This window comes from Trichinella spiralis, assembly GCF_000181795.1.
Source record: "Trichinella spiralis strain ISS 195 chromosome Unknown Scfld2, whole genome shotgun sequence".
Taxonomy (NCBI): Eukaryota; Metazoa; Nematoda; class Enoplea; order Trichinellida; family Trichinellidae; genus Trichinella; species Trichinella spiralis.
This window is the reverse complement of record NW_003526941.1, coordinates 7,874,267-7,895,638: the sequence shown is the minus strand read 5'-3', so window position 1 is coordinate 7,895,638 and position 21,372 is coordinate 7,874,267. Positions and strand designations below refer to the sequence as shown.

Below are 21,372 nucleotides of genomic sequence, written 5' to 3'. Positions count from 1 at the left end.
TCTGCTGCTTGATGAAATTTTCTTGTATATTGGTATAAATAAAATATTATTATCGTTCAGCAAAAGCGAAACTATGCAACACAGCGGATGCACAAATGGAAGAAGAGTGACAAAGATATCACAGCAAGTCAAGCAAACCCGAAACCTTCAGAACACTCGTTAATCGCCAACAGCAGCATATGCCGCAGTTTGTCATACGTTTCGTACGGCGGCAAGTCCAACTGATTAAAGCTAAATTACAATTCAATAAAAGCACGACGACAGTATAAATTAACACATGAAATATAAAAAATAAAACAAAAAAAAACACATACCACGTGTGAGCCGCAGGCAGACGATCGACTGATCGGTCGTCGCGGTGAATCTGGAAACGCTGCGCCCCGTGCATGCCCGGCAAAGCGGCAAAACCTTGCAACGGAACTCGACTAGTGCCGGTAACAAACTGCAAGAGTTTAGCTCTTTCAGCGTGATCAAAAGAACGCACCGCTCGCCAAAACCACTGAATCTAAAAATGATATAAATATAAATTACTGAACATACAAACAAACAGATATAATTTTAATAAGTACATTTGTAGTAATTAATGTAGAGATTTAAATAAATTTATAAAACATTGCATTACCTGCAGTGAATTTTTGTTGTATTTGTAATATTCAGTATTCTGTTGCAAATCGTCAATGTCAATTATTGGCAAACCACTGATCAAAAGTTCAAGCTCTTGTTCATTAAAAATCGAAATCAAACGTCTCGGAATAATGTCATAAAAGCCTTCCAAAAAGGCATTGAGTTGCTGTCGAATAGCTCCTTTAAAAATATTTCAAAAGACGAATGAATAATAAATACAAAAAGTAAAATCTCCAAAAATTACCTGTCATTTTCATTTGACAAACTAAGCGGACGTATTCCATCTTGTTGGCATCTGTTACTAGAATAGTCCGGCCTTCAGGCTTCAAATCACGTATTTCACGAACACCAAACTCTTCCACCTGGGAAAAAGAAAATCACACACAGAAGAAGAAAAAAAACATCCCAAAATGACACCCACCTCAAGAGAAAACGTCAAATCGTAACCTAAAGTTGACACTGGATTCTCCAACAAGAACACCATTGACTGGTAGAAGGATGGATCTTCTGATTCAATATCAGTATATCTATATTGAGACACACGTATAAACACGGTGGTGGTACAGATATACAATTGCACGTCAACAATGGAATACATACTTGACCGGTTTGCTGAGAATGTGCTTATAAAAAGCACGGGTAAAGTAACAATCCAACAATTTATTATCGTAAATTGCCTTTGCAATCAGTCGACCAATAAACTGAAAAAATTAAAAAAAAACAATGCATATATATAATATGTAAGTATATAAATTAAAAGAAAAAAAATTACTTTAAAATATTGCAAGTGTTCCCTGTTGATGTATGAAGACGGATTGATAGTGTAAGTGACCGAATCACCGGATGCAGTCATGAACAACGCGTAATTGGGATCGAATATTTCGCGAGTGATCACAGAAAACCATTCGCGAAGCAAACCACCGGCATCTTGTCCTTCCTCACCTAAATAAATATGAATTCAATTCCAAATATATATACACATATGTATAGTTAAAAATAATCAATTAAATATAGTATTGTTTTTCCTGCTTCAAACATTCGTTCATTACAGAAATTAAAATCGCTCAAACAGTCTGTTACCGTCAAATAAGATGTAGAAACGACTTTTCCATTCGCTCGGTCTCAAGCGAAACAACTCGCGAAAACTGTCTTGAAAGATCCGATCACGTTTCACCCGTACTGGCGTATCATCGGCGCTGTAAAACAAATTCAAAAAAAAACATTAAATTCACCACACATGTGCAAATGAATATATTGCTTATTATATTTTCCAAGTGTAATTTTTACCGAAAGGTTTGGTCGACACGTTCCAATTCCAATCTGAAATATCGACGCTTGATGTCGAAATCCAATATGCGAGTATAATTGATCAAAACGGAAAAAGGTCCCGTATTCAACGGTGTTTTCGACTGCCTTATGATTTGATTCAGCACAGTACGATGTTTTTCTATAAACATTTTAAATCAATCAATCACTGATTTGCTACATTATTTAAATTTCACCAGCTTCACCAGAGGTTGGCGTATCTCATTTACCTGCAAAACGAATAAACATTTGCACATCAAGTGGCAAATTTCGAAAATGAGGATCGCTAGACTTCATTGCATCGTTGCTAGAAACGGTCATATCTGAAAACGCCTGAACAGAATTAGAAGCGGAGCTCTCGGTCAGGGTGTCACTATCCGGCCTAGTGGACGATTGCAAAAGCGTACAGAGTTCATTCTGAAACAATAAGTGCAATAAATCTCAACAGGTTGAGAAGAAAGGCAAAATCAGAAAAGAAGAACATCAACAAACCATATGCCTCTTGTCATCGCCGTGTATAATGAAAAATGCCTCGACGGCAGGTTGCAAGATTAAAACCGCGTGTGGATCTGCACTTTCATCCAACAGTGTCAAGCATTCGCTCAGCAAATCCCAAAGATTGTCCACTTGCATTGACACAGTCAAAGGTTGTACTTCAAGCTCAAATACGGGTCCTTAATAAAAAAAGTGATTTTTGCAGGATGATAATAATATAACTCATCTTAGTGGAACACATCAATAATAATAAAAGGTATTAATTAAAACTAGATGAAATTAAATACGAAATGGAGAAAAAAATCACTTTCAATCTCACTTTGAGTTTCTTCGCCAACCAGTTCATTATTACTAGAACCATCACCACTGGACAAAGCTGTGGTGGAAGTCGAGGTTACTGTTACAAATGGTGCATTACTACTGTCCGAGACTTCGATCACCACACTGGCCACTGGCGAAACTGGTGCAGCGACGGTAGCAGTGCCGCTTTCATCACTGGTGGTGGTGGTTGCGGTAGCGGCAGAAGAGGCTGTAACCGTTGTCGAAGAAGCGTCTGTTCCAGCAGTTGTTGTCGCCGCTGGTGCTGGTTCAACAGCTGCGGTATTTTCTTGCCGTCCCTCTTCCTGTGATGAACCGTTTCGACGGTCACGATCCCGATCTCCAGTACTCATATCACTCTCGTCAATTACTTCTGCAATAAAGCACAAATGTTACTATTTATCGTAAAAATTCACCTGCACTGCTGATATGGTTAATTTATTCAATAAGAATAAAATAAAAAATGCTTTTTTTCACCTTCTGAGTCATGAAGTTCAAAATCAAATGATGCAGCGTCTTGCTCGAAATTCGGGTCCCGTTCGTCAAATTTCTTCATACTATGCTTCATGCTCAAAATGCTGTTAATAACGCGCAACAAGCATGTCTGCATTGAGTTTTTCTTGCTCAACAGTTCCATCGATGGACACTGCAATTCTTGACTGCAGGCAAAATTGGGCGCTTTAGCTGGAGAAGTGCTAGACACCACCAACGTAGTGCCGGTAAATCTGATACAAAATTAATAAATCCATTTCATCAATCAACAACAACAATATTCGTAGAATAATCAAAAATGATAATCAATCATCATTATAAGAAAAAGAAAAAAGCACAACAAATAATACCTGTCGATCATTCTTCCACGAGCCGGTAACAATGATGAACTGCTGCTAGCAGTAACAAACTGGGCAGATGTTCCTGGTTCGTTGTTTTTCAAACTGCGCATTTCTTCGAGCAAAACAATCAATTCCTTGCGTAGCGCACCGGCCAACTCGCGAGCCGCTTCAAAAAGCAACTCGAAAATACGCCTGCGAGTTGCTGGACCCAACGCAGCAGCGCAACGAACCAATATCAGCCGGGCATCGTTGCGATTATCACCACTACTACTGTCTCTAACCAGAACCTGCATATTAATTAAATTAAATTAAATTAAATGCAATAAATTTCCATTCAACTGTTTCCAGAAAATTGTATAATTTCTTACATCGATCAACAACTTCAACTGCTCTTCCAAAAACACGCCTTGGTCCAAAACGGTATCGGAAATTTGCGCCAACGACGTCGATGTAACATGCTGCAATGTGCTCAGCAGGATACTTTGTAACCCATGACGCTCCACAATAACTGGGTGGCGTAAAAATAAAACCAATTGACCGAACAGAGAATCCTCCACGCCACACTGTGCAGTGGTATCTGGAAAACCTAAAGACACAATTTTCGGCGAATGTTTTGTTCGACTATTCGCAGAAGATGGATTATTCAGCTTTGTCAATATATCCCAAAAGTCCGACCTAAACATTCAAACAAAACATATACAATTTTATTTAAAAAAATGCAACATTCCCATACCTCATACGATCAACTGCCGAACTGCTCCGCCTTCTCAAAGTGGGCATTTTGGATGCGCTCTGCGGCTGTTGTTCGTCCCCTTGCCTGGCAGAACCAGCCTGTTGGGCTGTACTGCCGCCTTCGGCTTCGGCTATGGACGCAGAAGCGCTATCACCAGTATTGGCAGCATTTGATTGTGAATTTAATAATTTGCGCAGCTGTGGAAAGAAAGAATGGGAATATGACTTGGCAATGGCAGCAATCGTGTTTATCACGGCGGTACTGACGGCGGGCACAACGAGGGGATGAAGCAACACTGGAGTCAATTGCGGAAACAGCAGGGCCCGCTTGCCACCGGATGTTGTCGGTTTCGAGATGCGAAACACTTCGACACAATTTCCCAGTTTGCTGGTCACTGTCATCGACAGCCAACCCTTGTTTTCGCTGTTCGCCGAACTCAGATGCAGACCACCGGCAGCCCCGGCTGCTTCGTTGCGTCTATGTGAACTACGGGTCACAACTGTCGAACGGCTCGGGGTTGGGCTGAAAGTGTAACTGGACAAATCACCAAATTCAGGATCTGAAGGTCTGACGCCGCCCAAGGTCGATCCGCCGACCAAATCAAGCGACATCCACGTTCGCTGTAAAATTGAAACCAACGCCCGAAGCAGCCATTCTCGAGTACCAGGGTGCGCGCAGACCGTACGCAGAATGCGCGTCAGACGGGCGGTCGACAAACGTGAATCGTCGACAAACAACAAAACCAGTAAACAAGTCAACGATTCTCGATCGAATAAAGCACTGCTACGAGTGCTCAAAGTGGTATTTGTAGTGGCAGATTTGGAACCAGTGTGACCACCAAACTGGGTTCGAGTGTAACTGGGAGTATCACGATTCCAATTGGCTAACTGCTGTCTCAAGCTGCGCATGTCTGCTGGCACAGGACGTCTGGCCAAGCGGATGCCATGCCGAGGACGCACTGAATCTAAAAAATTAACAATTAACGATTTTGCACCAATTTATCATGCACTGCAAGATGCGTACTATCGCCACGCTGACCGTTGCGTCCTGTACGAACCACGTGATAATGACGAGGTCGACCTGAAGATAATTCAAAGTAAGCATCATTCATTCAACTGGCATTTAATAACCTCCCCCCAACCCACCCACAAACACACACGGTGACTTCTATCGTCACTTTAAGCAAAAACAAAAGAAAATAGCATTATAAAACATTTGACATAACCTTACCAGTTTCTCGATTATTGAAAGTCAGTTGAATATGCCGGGCCTCGGCAGCAATGTGACTTGGAAAGAACGCCATTTGACTCTCATCCGCATCCGACAGTATCTGACGTCGCAAAGGCGCTGGCAACGTTTCAAAAAATGTAGCCAAATCCATCTGTCCATCTGGATTGTTCTGCTGTTGACTACTTATTCGATGCTGCGCAATTACCTTCAAAATATAAAAAATTATAGTTACTAATATTTGAATAAAAATTCAAAGTGTCAAAAAATGTACTATTTGTAAAGCGAATAAATTTAAAAATTTCTTACCTCTTCTTGCAATTCAGGAGGCAATGCCACCAAGAAATCCATCGATATAGCCGGGGGAGCTGAACCGTCGGTTCCTTCGGCAGAGCGACTTTGCTGCTGCAAACGGAGCAATCGCCACTGTTCTGCAATAACTTCAGCTCGAATGTTCTCCGGGAGTTCTGCCAAAAAGGCGCGATCAACGCCTTCTGGAATCGGCGTATCACCCAAAATGTCCCGTATACGCCGCTGCTCTTCAGTCAGCTCTTCTGTTTCAGCTCTGCAATGCCAACAACAAATGATAAGAATGTTATTAGATTCGTATCTTCTTTTATCATTATTGCAAAACAACTCACGTTTCCGGAGCAGCGGTGGTCGCATCCGCTGCTACCGCAGCGTCAGCATTGGATTCGACATTTTCCTGCGGCTCTTGTTGTTGTAGCTGCTGCTGTTCTTCTGCAGCCACTCTTCCCTGAACAAGATCTGGTTCTGGGACTGGATCTACAACACAGATAAAATATACATACAATTATCTCATCATTACAGACAGCATCATTCTTTTTTAAAATTACCCAATTGTTGATCCTGTTGCTGTTCGGATGTTTCGACTAACCCACCAGTCATTATCAACATATTACAAGCTTCTTGTAAAGCATCCGGATCTGGCATATCCAACCTCCCAGGAGTTTCTGAAAATTAAAAATGACTATAATAATAATAATAGTGAACAGCAACCACTAATAATAGACGATTAGGCATATATGAGAAACAAAAAAACATATACAACAAAAATCACATGTAAAAGCTGAATAAATTGGAGAGAATATACTCTCACCAATGAATACCAAAACTTTCAAAACAATGCTATCGCACAACAGACGATGCACCGCTCTGATGTAAAATCAGTCAGTGGAATGATGTGTGCATCACAAACAAAAAATTCCTTCTCCTTCTACCGTTTTCATCAATTCCTCGCCTCCAGATCTCTGCTTAACTTTTACTTTATTTTTACTCCATCCCTCCCCCCTGCCTGCCCACTCTTTTCGTTATTTTTCTTGCTTTTGTATTTAATCTTTTTCAATCAATGACATTTATTTATCAATTGTTATGAAGCAGAACACAATTTATCCTGAAAAAAATAAATATAAGAACTTACCAAAGTGCTCTTGAGCTTGTCTCAAAGCTTCAAGGAATGCATTATCAGCTACAATGGGGATCTCTGGGTTAGCATCATTATTGGCCGCCGGCTGCTGTTCCGGCTCAGCTTGCTGCTGCTGAAAAAGTCGTTGACTGTTAGCGACTACTTGTTGCCGCGATCCTTCAAATAATACTTGTCCATCTGCAACAGATACCCAAGAGATTTCTTGTTCAATGTCGTTTCTGTCTTGACTTATAAACGATTCAGCTAATTGACTACTGTTGGCCGAATCCCGCGGATGATCCCCCGTCACCATCGCTCGCACCTGTCCTGGCTCATCTTGGCTTGCTGTGCCGGAAGTGTTGTTATTCTCTGACTTTTTGGACTTGTCCTCGCTATTGGCAGCCGATAACGCTTCTGCTTGCTTTTTGGACAATTCGTCGTCTCGACGCTTTTCCAAAGCTTTCAGTATGTCTTCTCTCACTCCTACAATGCACAACACATCAAGTCAAAATTTGAAAAAGAAAAATAAAGAAAATAAACAATGTGAATGCACAAAAATCAAATGATTTGTGCAAATAATAGAAGATTAACTTAAGATTGGTTGAATATTAACTAAGAAATAAATATGCATAAAATAGACAGAGCAATCTCAGCAGAGTATGATAAATAAAATAAAAAATTCCACATACCTAACCACGCAAGATAAGTGGAATCCATTTCGAGCAGACTTCCTTCTTGCATGATTCGCGTAAAAAAGCCGCAAACTTCGGTTGTCATCGGCATGTTAGCCTCAGAGCTGTTTGTAACATTCAATCTGCTTCCAAAATTTATCTTAAAAATAGTTTGAATTTTAATAGTAAACAAAGTATTTAAATAAAAACACTAAAATTTATTGAAAATTACCGATCGCAACGTATCGGTAAGCGACCTCTGAAACATGACAAAACGTTCCGCAGGACGTACTGCGTCAGAAAAAAAATCACGCCAAAATATATCATCGGTATCTACGATTCTAAAAAAAAGAGCAACAATATTAATTCTTCATGCGTAAAAAAATAACAGACATTTAAAAACAAAAAAAATACAATTTTTGTAATTTTAAAAGATTTGAACACAATTCATTATAAAAAGAACAAAATCATCATCATCAACGCATCATGGAAATTATCACTTACGGCATTGGTTCTGTAACTCGAATGCGGAAAGCGCTTTGTCGATTCAACTGTACAATTCGAGGCAGTGCAGATCGATGCTGCCCGCCCCGATTACGACCAAGAGTCCGGTAGCCGAATTCAACATCCGGCTCAATAGTGATACTAGGCACATCGTGGTGCCAACGTTCCTCGCGACCTTCCGAAGACAGTTGATTAATGACATCGCGTACCCCTGAAAACAAATAATTCATACACAATAATAACAGCAACAAAAGCGTGCAAAAAATACCATTGCTATTCGATGAAAGAGTTTGACGCAACAGATCACCAAGCGCGCCAATCGAACCAGCCAAATCGTTCGACGAAATTGTGTTATTATTGTTCTGCTCAACGAAAGAAGTATCGCGAAAACTATTCGACAACTGAACAAAAATGATAATAAAAATGAAATACGAATTATTATGAGCATTTTAAAAAACAACATAAATGAATACAATATCAATCATTCCACTTTTCTGCTTGTCAACAACAAATAAATAAATAAATAAATAAATAATCCCAATTCTTACTTCGTCGTCTTCATCTTCGTCATCGTCGTCGTCGTCGTCGTCATCGTCGTCTTCTTCATTCACATCATCTTCAACAGCCTCATATTCCGAATCATCGTTGTCCGCTTCCTCCTCTTCTTCCTCTTCTCCCACTTCATGATCATCGCCGTGATCAGCTTCCTCTTCTTCCTCATCCTCGCCAACTTCTTCGTTAATATCAATTTCCTCCTCTTCCACGTCTTCATCCTCGTCGTCCTCGTCATCTTCGTCATCATCTTCTTCATCATCGTCTGCTGCGAGGTTGTGAACAATGAATTCGGGAAAATTATCATTTCCATTCCCCTGTGGAGGTTCCGGTGCAACCTCTATCGTGTCTTCCCGGTCAAAAAATGCATCCGATGAGAAGTCACCATCCAATGACCGCAATGTGGGGAATTCACTGTCAAAAACTGTGAACTACAGAGAAAACAAAATTAAGCTTATCTTTTAAATAAATCTTATTGCACAATCTGACCAGATTATTCCCACGACCGTTTGCTGAAGCCAAATTGAGAAATACATAATCATGACCGGACGAGTCGACAGTTTCTGATATGCGAATCAGACTGCGCCGACCGGCCTGACCATTGGATGTCAAATAATTAATCGCCGGTGTTCCCATCGATCGCGAACGACTGGGATAAAAGTGTTGACGGGAAATTTCGTCCAAAGCCTTCAGCATGCAATTAACTGTCAGCACAGATTGCCCGTCGGATAGATCCAACGAATGCGGTATACGGGCCAAGTCGACCAACAGTCGCTTTTTGACAAACCACCTCAAAATACTCTTAAATCTCGTGTTTTGCGGTGGTGGCAATTTCGAGTCCTTCGGTATTTGCACCTCACTCAATGGACAAACTTCGACAATATGACACAACAATGACATGAGATTATCCAAAATTTTGTGCTTTCGCTGAAAATATTTCATTGTACGGAATAAATACAAATCAATAAATGCCACTGCACAACGAAAAACAATTTTACTTCATTGTTGTTCAATGCCAGAGCACGGGCCAATGCGGCTTTGATTTCAGAAACCACCGCCGCTTGAGACTCTTCACAGTGCACACAGGCAGCTAGAGAGCCGAAAACTGCCTTAACACCATCAACAAATGTCTGTCCTTTGGATTTCCACTCTTCGAATTCACCTTCGATCAACACATCCAATATATGCGCTAGTGGAGATCGATTCTACAATTGAATATCAATCATATTTCAAATCTTTTTTCCTTTCACAAAGCATAAGCAATAAATCAGCAAAATAAAAACCACCACAGATGACTAACATCGACCGATAATAATAATTAATTAATGTAATTTTTAATGTAATACAGTAAGTATCAAGTGAAATTTATGTTCTTTTTTAAAAACCTTCATTTTCAATATTCAATATCAAGTAAATGGATAGAATTCGAAAACGCAACACTTACGTCGCTAGTATTCAAACTACCGGATTCATTTAAGCGAAAATTAACGACAACAGAAGCCGCGTCAGGATAGCATTGAATAATCTCGGCTAAATAAAGCATCACTAAAGGTTTTGGAAACAATAAAGATCCAACCAATTGACTTTCTCCCTAAAACAACAAGAATGACAATACGAATAACAACCGTAGAATAATTTCCAACTCACCTCTGCTGATTCCCTCTGAAACAGTCTACTGCTAGATGGTTTCATTTCAGCTCTCGAATCTTTGACTAAAGAATAAATTACACGTCGCATCATAAAAAAATTCAAAAATATCAAAAGCAAAAAAAAAACAAAACAAAAAACCAATCTAATACATTGCAGTCAGTTTCAATTCAGTGCAAACTTACCCACACTAGATACGGATGACTTTTGTTTTGTCATTATGTATTCGAGTAAAGTTTTTATCAATTCAAATGCTGCCGGCTTCAAATGTGGCGATCTGCTGTTCACAACAGAAGGTGTAGCGCAACTAAGTTCCAAACACACTGTCGAAGGGGCAGCAGCGCCTTCGTTGTTGTTGTTGTTGTTGTTGTTATTGTTATTATTATTATTATTACTACCACTATTATTACTGGTATTATTAGCGTTGGCTAAAATTTTGAAACAAATAATAATCAAAACTTATGAATAAAAACAGTAATAATGCAACCAATTATTACTTCGATTTTCGTTAGAGGCGATGTTAATTTTTGCCGTTCTCTTGAATGCCTTCGCAAACAGATTCATATCGCGACATGCGAATGGCTCCAACAAGCAGAGCAAACATGAAAACTCTTTCAATTCAGTACTTGTGTAATTGCTGATTGCCATATGACCGGTCAGCAGACTCGCAATTATCTGAATATAATATTAATTATATTAAACGAACCCATTAAAACAATAATATTAAAAAATATGATAAGCAAATGTTTCACAAAGTGAAAAACAATTGTACTTTTTCCATCAAATTTTGCAAATAGTCAGGATCTTCAATGATGTGACGCAACAGAAGCATCACCATATCTTCAACGCCGACAAATTTTTGACTTTCGTCAAGGGCAAAGAGCCGCTTAATGGTTCCATGAAATACTATGTATTTTGTACGCGAGTGATCGCGTGTCAAAAGTAGAATAATTCGCAATATTCCACGCAGTGTTTCAGCGTGAACGCTCGAACCGATCATCTCCACAGCAACGCTAAAATAAATATGAGCAAATTTTTTATTTTCACGGTTATTATGTCATTTCAACAATTTCTTTAAAAATTGGAATACGTGCATACATAAGTGCATACTTACTTTAGTAAAATTTCTTTATCGCACGAGCCTAAATCTTCCTTTTTGAACGTCGCCATATCAACGTAATTTAAAAACGGATGATAACAGTAAGTAACTGGAGTATTATTATCTGGTGTGAAATATACAGGAAATATAATAAAACTTAAAAATAAAACATTCTTTAAAAAAATTATTCACTAACCAGCAGAATTTCCATCGCTGTTTTCTGGACGAAGGCAAATCACTTTACGAATAATATTCGTTTCATAACAAAACTTCAAATAAAAACCAATTCATTACACATATACATAAATTATAAAAACACTCACTTGTATCATTAAAAAAAAGTCAATTCTATATGTACGCCGTCCTTGCGAAAAGTATACATACTGGTCTCCACCCATAAAAGCATCGTTGATTTTACGATTCACACTTGGACTATAGCAGTACCACTGTCGATCCCAAAATTTCCAAACGTAATTACGGCACTATAATACACACGCAATATTTATCATATTCAACATAACATGCAATGCAACATTTGCGTGGAAAAAACAAAATAAAAAAGATAAAAACTATCATTCAACAATTAAAATAATATACTCGCGCTTGAATAATAAAAATATGCAAAAAAGAAAAATGGAAATAAAAAATATCATCTATTTATATTGAATTAATTAATGTTATACAAGAAAAAATAAGTCATTATTGTATTTTATTTATTACCTTGGGTATGGCCAACAGACGGTCGACCACTTCGCACGTATACACGTGCAATTCAAGTATTCGCAAAATATATGCTAACCAAGCTTGTGACCGTTTTGACATGAGGCTGAGAAATGTCGTGTTTTTCTTTTTTAAACCAATTAAAACGATGAATTCTTCAAACTTGGCCAACAATTTCGTCTCATGCAACATAATTGCCATAGGCACTTGGAATTGCTGGAAAATGAAAGAAAAATCATTATAATCAAATCAAATGCCGTCATACATAAACAACAAGCTCGAATGAAGAAAATTGAAAAAAATAAAAACGGTTTTTTTTTCTCAAATTATCAAAAATACATACTACAAATAGACGATGCAATAAATTTAGCAAAGTCGATAATTCTTCAAATTCGAATCGACTATCGCTCAGGATGGTAGTAGTACGATCAACGTCCGAATGGTCTTCCATCATCTGTTCAATTTCAATCATTGTTGCAGTAACTACCGAGCACAGCTGAAATGACGACATGAATTAGCATGAAAAATTACTGGATGATAAAATAAAATTTTCAATTCCACCATACCCGATTACAAAAGATCAACAAGTATGTTTTCACGCTCTTGAAGCCGAACAAAGTTATCACAATGCTAAACAACGGTGTAAGTGCCGCTGCCAGCTTCGGTGACCGCTTCAACAGCAAAATTGACGACGGCAACAAATCCTTCTCGGCAAAACGGAGAAACGCTTCCGAACGCTCATCATGCTCTTTTGGAACAACACTTTGGGAAGCAGTTTTGGATGCTTGCTTGGGCAGCTGAGTTTTGTCGGAAGACGAAGCTGGCGGCATTTGGGCAGCGTTCGACCCGGCACTAATCACTGGTGCCAGAATATTTCTGCCACTGGTCCTGGGTTCCATCTCTAATTCTATTTCCATCTCTAACTGCCTCTCTATCTGCTCAAACAGCGGCGGAAACGAACCAATGTCCATCATTTGAGTACGATTGCCGGTCAAAAACTCTTCAATAGTAGCATTGATTTCCTCCCTTGAAGGCTGTTGTCGGAAGCCGACACCTCGTTGATTACTGCTACTACTACCACTACTACCAGCAGCAGCTGCTTGAATCTCGGGCTGCATAAAAAAAGCAAACCAAATGCAAAAAACAATAATTTTAAAAAATCCTCAATGAAAAAATAATAAAATCAACAACAAAATGATACAAGTACCGGTCGTTGCTGTTGTTGTTCACCACCGGAGGAAGACATGGTCATTAAAGACAAAGCAATTGCCTGTCGCAACTGCTCTTCATCGTCACCAACATCCGCTTGATTGTCATGCTGAATTGTTAAGAAAGAAAAAAAATTTACAAATTTAATTTTGACAGTAACTATAACATAACATAACAAAAGTACCACCTGCACAAGGGCTCGATTCGAGGAGGCGTACAGACAATATTCTGCAGCCTGGTCCACATTGGGCAGTCGCGATAAAGCTTCAGTTGCCAGCTGTTGACTGAAACCCACATCCATTAACTGAAAATCAAATGAACATGAACGCCATTAGAAAAATCAGCAATGTCAAACAGATCGACGAAGTGGATATACTTGTTGCAAGTGCACCGGATTGACTATTTGAGAAATCTCGGAAATAACTTCCACCTCGGCTTGCACAACGGAAGATTTTTCCGAACTTTTTCTCTCTTCCTAAATAAGAAAAGAAATAACATATAACATAAATAAAAATCATAAAAAAAAATTTTCAACTTACAATTTTTCGGCTTTCATAACGCAACGCGTGCAAAGTGATTCTAGAAAGAGCAGATAACGATTCATCGCTCTTCAATTTCGGCGACGACGGCAAACGGTGCCAGAGGCTGATCAGCGTTTTGTACATAAACTACAAAAAATAAATGAAAACAATCAACCGATTCAAATATACTGCATGTATATTATACATAAATTTGTTTTCTCTTTTCTTTTTTCACACATAATAATTAATTATTCATAGACTGCCATCAACTCACCTTGCTAAGACTGCTGATGATCACGGGATGAGGCGTGTTCGGAAACGAGGAACGCCCTTCAGATTCACTTCGATGGTCAAAATGCTTCCCTCTGATCAGTTTGTCTATCAGCACCAATACATCAGAAATAAAGCCGCGGGCGTCTGAGCCTTAAAAATGTACATATTTATTTATAATCTATCCGCTGAAACAGCATAACTGATGTTCAACTTACCACAACTTTTTCCATATTTATCTTTACCCAACCAAAGTCTGTCACTGTCCACTATATTGGACAAATTTCTAAAAATACAGCATTTTAGATGATGAAAAATAAATAAATCATTCAATTATTAACCATTAAAAGTTAAAACTTACTGAAGCATTTGAAAAGTGGAAACTCTTTGGAAGAACTCAATAACCGGTGTTACGTGCAAATGTTCATAATCCAAAAAGATATCGTTCAGCAATTCCAGCGTTGCCGTGCAAATGTACAAACTTGAACGATAAAAATGAAAAATTGAAGAGAAAAAATTGATAATAATAAATCAGAAAGACAAAAAAAAATTTTTTTTCAATACCATGCATCTAAATTCTTCGAGTTTATGCTAACTTTGTTAATCGAGCATAAGGTTTTGACCAGATGTGTCATCGCCTTGTCGCCTTCAACAGTCACAGCAGTACGATCCGCGAATTGGGCAAAGCGTCGTCCAGGAATTCCAGGACGGTTGGTCTGCGTCAATTTTGCCAAACGACCGAAGAAAAACTTCAACTGCAAAATCAGTCTAAAACAGAACAATTTAAATTAAATTAAATCAACGAAAATGGAATAAATTCACAAATTATTCGATCATTTGCAAATCAAAAGGCTACATGTTGTGCAATATGATAAATGAAAAGAAGGAAAAAATAATAATAAAATAAAATCTGCTTCTCCTCGCTTACCGTTCGCAAAAATACAATTCCATCGGAAAGCAGCGTAAAGCTGTCGACTTTTTCGAATGATTGCAAGTAGTTGAATCGTTGGGCAATTCATTCATCACCGCACGACGAAGTAGTTGCATGGAAAGAGTATCTAAAAAAATGACAACTTTCTTGTATGCATAAATGATGCATATTTTCCATTCAATAAACAAATAAAATAAAATAATATGAACCATTAGCACCGGGAAACGATTTGGCATCCAAAGTGTGGCCGTCCTTCATAAATTGACTGACCGACACAGGTCCGTTTCGACGTACGGCTTCCTCGGTTGCCGAAGCAACGCAGCCCATCTCCAACAGCAACACCAGGTGAACTTTGACCAGAGTTTCGACAAGTGGAAATTCGTTAATTGTCTTCAAAATGATTGATCGATTTTCTCCCTTAAAATTCCACAAACAAAAACAACAACAATTCTCAATACAGTATGCTAAACAAAAACCAAAACACACAACCCCCCCCCCACACACACACCTGTTGGAAGATCGTCGTCAACATGCACGATAGAACATAGATGTGGTTGAACAAATCGAACACTGCAGAAAATTGACTACTGCTATATACTGTAGATTCGACTGTTTGCACTCCATCGGGAAAGTGCTTCACCAACACCGAGTGACGAACATCCGGTCGATCAGCAGTTTTGCTGTGATAGGAAAATAAGTTCTTCACAGCCCTGGCTCGATCGAGTGCCGAAGAAAATATTCCCTCGAATACCAATGGATTATGGGTCACCACCTAAAGGACGACAATTTATTCATTTAAATCTGCACAATCTTCTCCTGTTAAATATTATTCTCCAAAATTATATAAAAACAAAAAAGAAATCATAATCTTCTGAGTAAAAAAATATGCTTACGTAAAGCTGTCGGCAAATAGTGGCCAATAAATAATACAATTGCCCGCCCATGTAATCAACAGGTATATTGCCGCAGCCAATCAAATCGACCAGACTGTACATACCTCCGAGATTGAGAAACAATCTGAAAAGCGTATATCGCACACATTACAAATCAATCAGACTGATAAACAGATGATTGATATCATTAATTAAAATTGAAAAAACAGAAACAAAAACCATCACCATACCTGGCATGTTCGTCATTCTGGTTGCGACTGAAAAGACCATGCAGAAATTTTAAAACATTTTCAAAATAATCCACCAACGGGACGACCTGCTCATTCGACAAATCATTACGACTGCTGCTATTTTCACTGCTGCAAAAAGGTTTCTCATAATTACACAAATACAAACATTGCGAACAAAGGTATCAAAAAGATGCTGTGCATTACGAATTGCCATTTGGAGAGCTGAGCACCAAAGATGGCACAGGTCCACTTTCACTGTCATCGGGATCTGACTGGTCGCTATCGTTGTGCCCAAGGCGACTGAACGGTAATGGATGTTCGGTTGGAAATTGTGGTCGGCGTCTATTTCTACCGGATACATCTGCCTCTTCGGCGCAAGTAACTCCTCTACATTTACACATTACGGCCAACTGTCTCAATAACTAAAACAAGAAATAAAGATTTTTTTAGTCGAAAGAAAACAAAAGACAACAAATACGCGATCATCAACATCAACATGATCACATATACACACCTCGACAACAGCATGAATAGCATCTGATTTCAGACGGGGTTGGTGTCGCAGAAGTTGGTCGATCATCGAACCAAGAATAAAAGCCGTATCTAAAATTGAATCTCATAAAGCGTATGGGAAAATACCAAAAAAAAAGGGCCTTACTGTTCACATCTTCCAGACTTCGAACTTTTCGCAGAGCATTCAGATAGTTTGGGGAGATTAACAAAGTAAATAGCGTTTTAAATGGAGAATAACTCAAAAATTGGGAAACACCACGTTCGTTCAAACACAGTGCAGAAAAAATATTTGGTAAAGATGACACGATCTCCCGTGAAGTAGGTATCTAGAAGCGTATATTCATTATTATTTACTTCATAACCAACGTAGCTATTAATCATGGAACGCACCTCATTTCTAAATAAAGCTTCTAAAATCTCTGTTGTCAGTCCTCGTTCCTGCAGTTGTGACAACTGAGATGGTTCTTGCAATATAAATGACGCAACACAACTCATTGCTAAAAAGAGAAACGGATCAGTGTTGATGTGCGTATGTGGAATGTTATGAACATATTATTCAGATAAAAAAAAACTTTCTAATCACAATTTACCCAGCAAGAACAAAGATGGTCCATAAAATAGGGAATTTTGAATAATGTGTGACAAACAATTCGAAAAGTTACTGTCCATTACTAAAACAAATTACAAAATGTAAAAGTGAAAAAAAAGATATAAGCATATAAAATATATCAGCTTACTATGTCGAACTGATTCTGAAAACTGCGGATCTTGGATAATTTTCTTCATAAAACTCAGTAAAGACTTAATCAAAGCAGCACTTTGAAATGAAAGTGCTTGTGCATCACCTGTAACCCAAAATTATTATTCAATCTATACAATACTTGATATGGCGAAAGGTAAAGGTTTGCCTTTAAGAGCATCATTCGATTGCTGCAGAACATTCGAACCGGATGTACCAGGAGCATGAATTGACGAATCATCACTGCTTGACAGTGGATGACCAAGTGCACGACGACAGTGATCAATTTCATCCTAAATTTCATACAACAATTAAAGAAAAAAAAAAGAAAAAAAAAACGCATTTCACTTACCGACAATCTATGTATAAACGTCTGTATTCCATTTAAATTCTGAAACGTCATCGAATCTGTAGGTGTCAAAGTCATCTCAATAATACGAACTGCTCGAGTGACGAACTGTTAAAAAAAATAAAAATTAAACATTCATGATTATTTTTAATTCAATAATTTTCAAAGTGAATATTACTGTCAATCCTTCGCCCCGAGCAGCTGATGAGCTAACAACTTTTAACAACACCTCCACCGTTCCACTAGTAGTCAAAGCTTGTGCACCTGAAAAACCAATTCATTATTACAAGTGTAGGGGCAAAACATCAAATTGTAAAAAAGACATCGTAATACCATTTCGATCATATTTGGCTAAGTAATATAAGAAAGAAAATAACGCTGTTGAAAAATAATGCGGATATTTCACCGGCAAGTTCGACGAATGTTCTATGAAAAAAAGAAATGATAAAAAAATTAAAATTAATAAAAGGGTAAAAACAAAAAAAAATTTTTTTACCAAGTAATTCGTTTACGCAACTGCGAGTTAACGTAGGCAAAAACCCATGAAAAAAAGTCAATCCAAGCGGATCGACTACTTCTGTCCAAATTCCCGTACGAACATGACTGAAAAAAGTGCCCAACGTACGGAATACCTCCGCACGTACTGCCATCAACTCTGGCAAATCAGGCAATTTCAAGACGTCCAGCATTTGGATAACCAGTCCTGTATTCAGCAGGCGATACTCAAAGTCAGTAAAGCTGCTAATGTAGACTAAAACATATATATATATATATATATATATATATATATCGATCAGAGAGAACATTTTTTTTCAATATCAACCGAATTTCTCATACCAGAAATAGCCACCGCCTTGAGCCGGCATATTACCATGAGCAAACGAGTTTCGAAGTTACCAAAAGCATAGGCCACTCTAAGGCGGTGAAACAGCAGAAACTATAAACAAAATATGTATTGTAAAACTGCAAAATCAAAAAAATACATTTATTGTTTACTTTTTTGTCCGCTGGGAGAGTTATGCCTTTAGAAATTAGCTCCTGCATCCACTGAGCAGGCGTACGCTTTTGCTATAGAACCGAGTTATTGGAGTCACGAAATTATTACATAACAAGAAAACTAAAATGTTACCTTGTGCACTTCGACAAACCGGATAGTACGTCGAGAACTTCCCTTATCATTATCATTTTTCTAAAAAATGAAAAATATTCTTGTAATTAAAAAAAGTAAAAATCAATTTTAACAATTACAGGATTAGTTAAATTTATTTCGTCATCGTCGACATCAAATGTCAGAGTTGTAAGAGCTGATGGAATCTCAACGTCTCGACGGCAACAAATCGACAAAGTCAAACCAAACTCTGGACCACCCCAAGTTTCAACAATAGCAAGCATGCGTGTTTTCAACTCCTCGTGCAGATCTTTACTTAAACGCGACAAAAATGTAGATCGCTTGCTGAATACATTGATCAAATTCAAAGTGGCAGCTAAAATTGAAATGCTGCTCGATTCCAGCAATACGACAATGTGCTAAAAACATCAATTGTATAATGAGATGAAAACAAATTAAATCAAATTTTTTCTCACCTCCATGGAATTGTAAATGTCACGTGAAAAAGTGTTCTCAAAAAGAAGTGCAGTAAACTGCAATATACCAATAACCAGTTTCTCCTAAAAAATAAAAAATTAAAACCAATTACTAATTATACGCTAAACTACTGGCAATGAATAATGAAACTTGACAATTTCATTTTTTCACATTTCTTTACTTTAAAAATGATGCAAATAAACAAAATATAACATTTGTTAACAAACTTAATGCAATTAATTTACATTTGACACAACCTACTACAACTGAAATATCAAAAATCACTCAAAAACACTGAAATCTTCTTTTGAAATTTCATACTGAATACCCATATTTAAACATTTAAAACAAAATATTAAAACACTAAAAGAAATACATTATTAACAAACAAAATATTAAAATTGAAAATTTTAAAATTTGTAACTTCATATTTTCACCGTTCGAACTTGAACAACAAATACAGTAAACTACAGTGCCCCATAAATTCATTTATTTCGACAACCAAAAAAAATGAAAATAAAACACCCTTTTTCTCTGATTATTAAAATTGAAATAATGATCTTTCGATACAGAAAGTAACCTTATTTCAGATAGGTGATGCAAACGTTCATCAACATAAAGCGGAAGTAATGAATCAGATTTGAAAAAGAAAATTGAAGAATCTAAATATAATAGTTAAAATGAAACGAATTCAGATAAAACATACTTCGGTTGAAGAACAAAGTAACATTATAAATTAAACCACATTATAAGTAAAATGAAATTTAGAAAAAATAATATATAAAAACATGGTTTAAAAACTCAAAAAACTAAAAATGCTTTAAATTCACAATTCAAAAACTTACTTGTCTCTGATCGCAGTGCAGACGCCACTCATTATCTTCTTTCCGAACACAAGCCTGCGCCAGAAAATCATCAAAACGATTAAGAACAGGAATCCAATGACATAATTCGCTCTAAATAAAAAATGAATATTATAATCGGAAATAAACGAAAACGAACTTGGCTACCTTGCTCCAACTCCACGTTTTGACATTGATGAGAAAATCAGCGATAGAGCTTTCATCAGCAGAAAGAATTTCGCTAATTTGTTTCAAACAGTCACTGGGCTAAAACACATATATATATATATTTACAGAATATGAGAAAAAAGCAAAATAATCTTACAGCTTGAGCTGTTTGCTTTCGAACAGATGTCACGTCAATTTTCATTTTCAGTTCTAAAATATTTACATACTAATATTAAAAATCACAAAATTAATGTAAAGTATCAAATTAATATGGAGAAAAACAATTACATTCCAAAAACTCTCGCTCGTTCAAAAAAGTAGCTGTCTTTAACGTAACGCGCATTAAACGTAATCAGTACAGCATATGCGGAACAAACAACCATGAATTGTTGAAACAAATTAATTAAAATATTTAAAAGAAGAATTCTATGAATCAGAAAGGGAAACTAACAAGCACTGCATTAAAATAGCGACATAACTTAATACTTTAGAATTAACAAAACCGTACTATGAATATGCGCAAATGGCAAATATAATTATAAAATAACAAAAATAATACATTTATATTAAAAAGTAATAACTTAAATATAAATAAATGTAGCTAAAATATAAATAAATGCAGCAAAAATAAAAATTTAACACTGAAAAATAATTTACAACACCACGTAAAGACGTGGGGAACAGAACGAACAACGAATGTGAAACTGAGCACCTCCCGTCTCAACGCATACAGTAAACTGAACTAAAGGCCAGTTAAAAAAATTGAGCCTGACAACCTTACAGTAATGCATTAAAGAGTAATATTAAGAAATGTGATTTTCATAATAATTTTTACAAATTGGTCACTTAATGTAAACCACATTTTACATAAGCAGAAATTCTAGCTATCAATCATGGAAGTAAATTTAAAATAAATCATGGTCAAAAAAAGATAACGCATCGTAATTTGATTTTAAAGCTTCATTCAA

General features: G+C 37.2%; 1 protein-coding gene across 1 annotated transcript; it reads right to left on the bottom strand.

Moving 5' to 3' along the window:
• Positions 1 to 128: 128 nt before the first annotated feature.
• On the bottom strand, positions 129 to 20,606 carry Tsp_06790 (putative HECT-domain protein). Its single transcript, XM_003380586.1, has 62 exons — positions 20,562 to 20,606; positions 20,405 to 20,503; positions 20,240 to 20,350; positions 19,394 to 19,477; positions 19,058 to 19,336; positions 18,939 to 18,998; positions 18,647 to 18,746; positions 17,988 to 18,073; positions 17,813 to 17,851; positions 17,678 to 17,753; positions 17,459 to 17,566; positions 17,112 to 17,218; positions 16,867 to 17,047; positions 16,723 to 16,811; positions 16,413 to 16,630; positions 16,209 to 16,337; positions 15,979 to 16,102; positions 15,594 to 15,857; positions 15,304 to 15,502; positions 15,083 to 15,212; positions 14,719 to 14,922; positions 14,516 to 14,635; positions 14,373 to 14,440; positions 14,159 to 14,307; positions 13,903 to 14,031; positions 13,362 to 13,667; positions 12,721 to 13,266; positions 12,498 to 12,650; positions 12,155 to 12,370; positions 11,758 to 11,916; positions 11,631 to 11,703; positions 11,450 to 11,543; positions 11,108 to 11,348; positions 10,521 to 10,596; positions 10,336 to 10,400; positions 10,133 to 10,279; positions 9,687 to 9,893; positions 9,178 to 9,615; positions 8,405 to 8,537; positions 8,137 to 8,347; positions 7,865 to 7,973; positions 7,651 to 7,792; positions 6,977 to 7,444; positions 6,438 to 6,509; positions 6,177 to 6,321; positions 5,845 to 6,100; positions 5,539 to 5,707; positions 4,309 to 5,272; positions 3,944 to 4,250; positions 3,585 to 3,862; positions 3,220 to 3,467; positions 2,744 to 3,115; positions 2,422 to 2,603; positions 2,160 to 2,346; positions 1,912 to 2,071; positions 1,705 to 1,820; positions 1,465 to 1,566; positions 1,046 to 1,236; positions 869 to 986; positions 623 to 804; positions 315 to 505; positions 129 to 231 (listed from the first exon to the last, which is right to left on the bottom strand). The coding sequence occupies exons 1-62, from the start codon at positions 20,604 to 20,606 to the stop codon at positions 129 to 131; spliced, it is 11,325 nt and encodes a 3,774-aa protein (XP_003380634.1).
• Between the last annotated feature and the right edge of the window lie 766 nt (positions 20,607 to 21,372).

Excerpts from the sequence above, each read along its gene's own strand:
- Tsp_06790 (XM_003380586.1), bottom strand. The coding sequence starts at position 20,606 with ATGAAAATTGACGTGACATCTGTTCGAAAGCAAACAGCTCAAGCT. Across the intron at positions 17,754-17,812 it reads CGTTTATACATAGATTGTCG|GATGAAATTGATCACTGTCG; the intron begins GTAAGTGAAATG and ends TATGAAATTTAG. Across the intron at positions 7,793-7,864 it reads TTACCGATACGTTGCGATCG|ATAAATTTTGGAAGCAGATT; the intron begins GTAATTTTCAAT and ends ACTATTTTTAAG.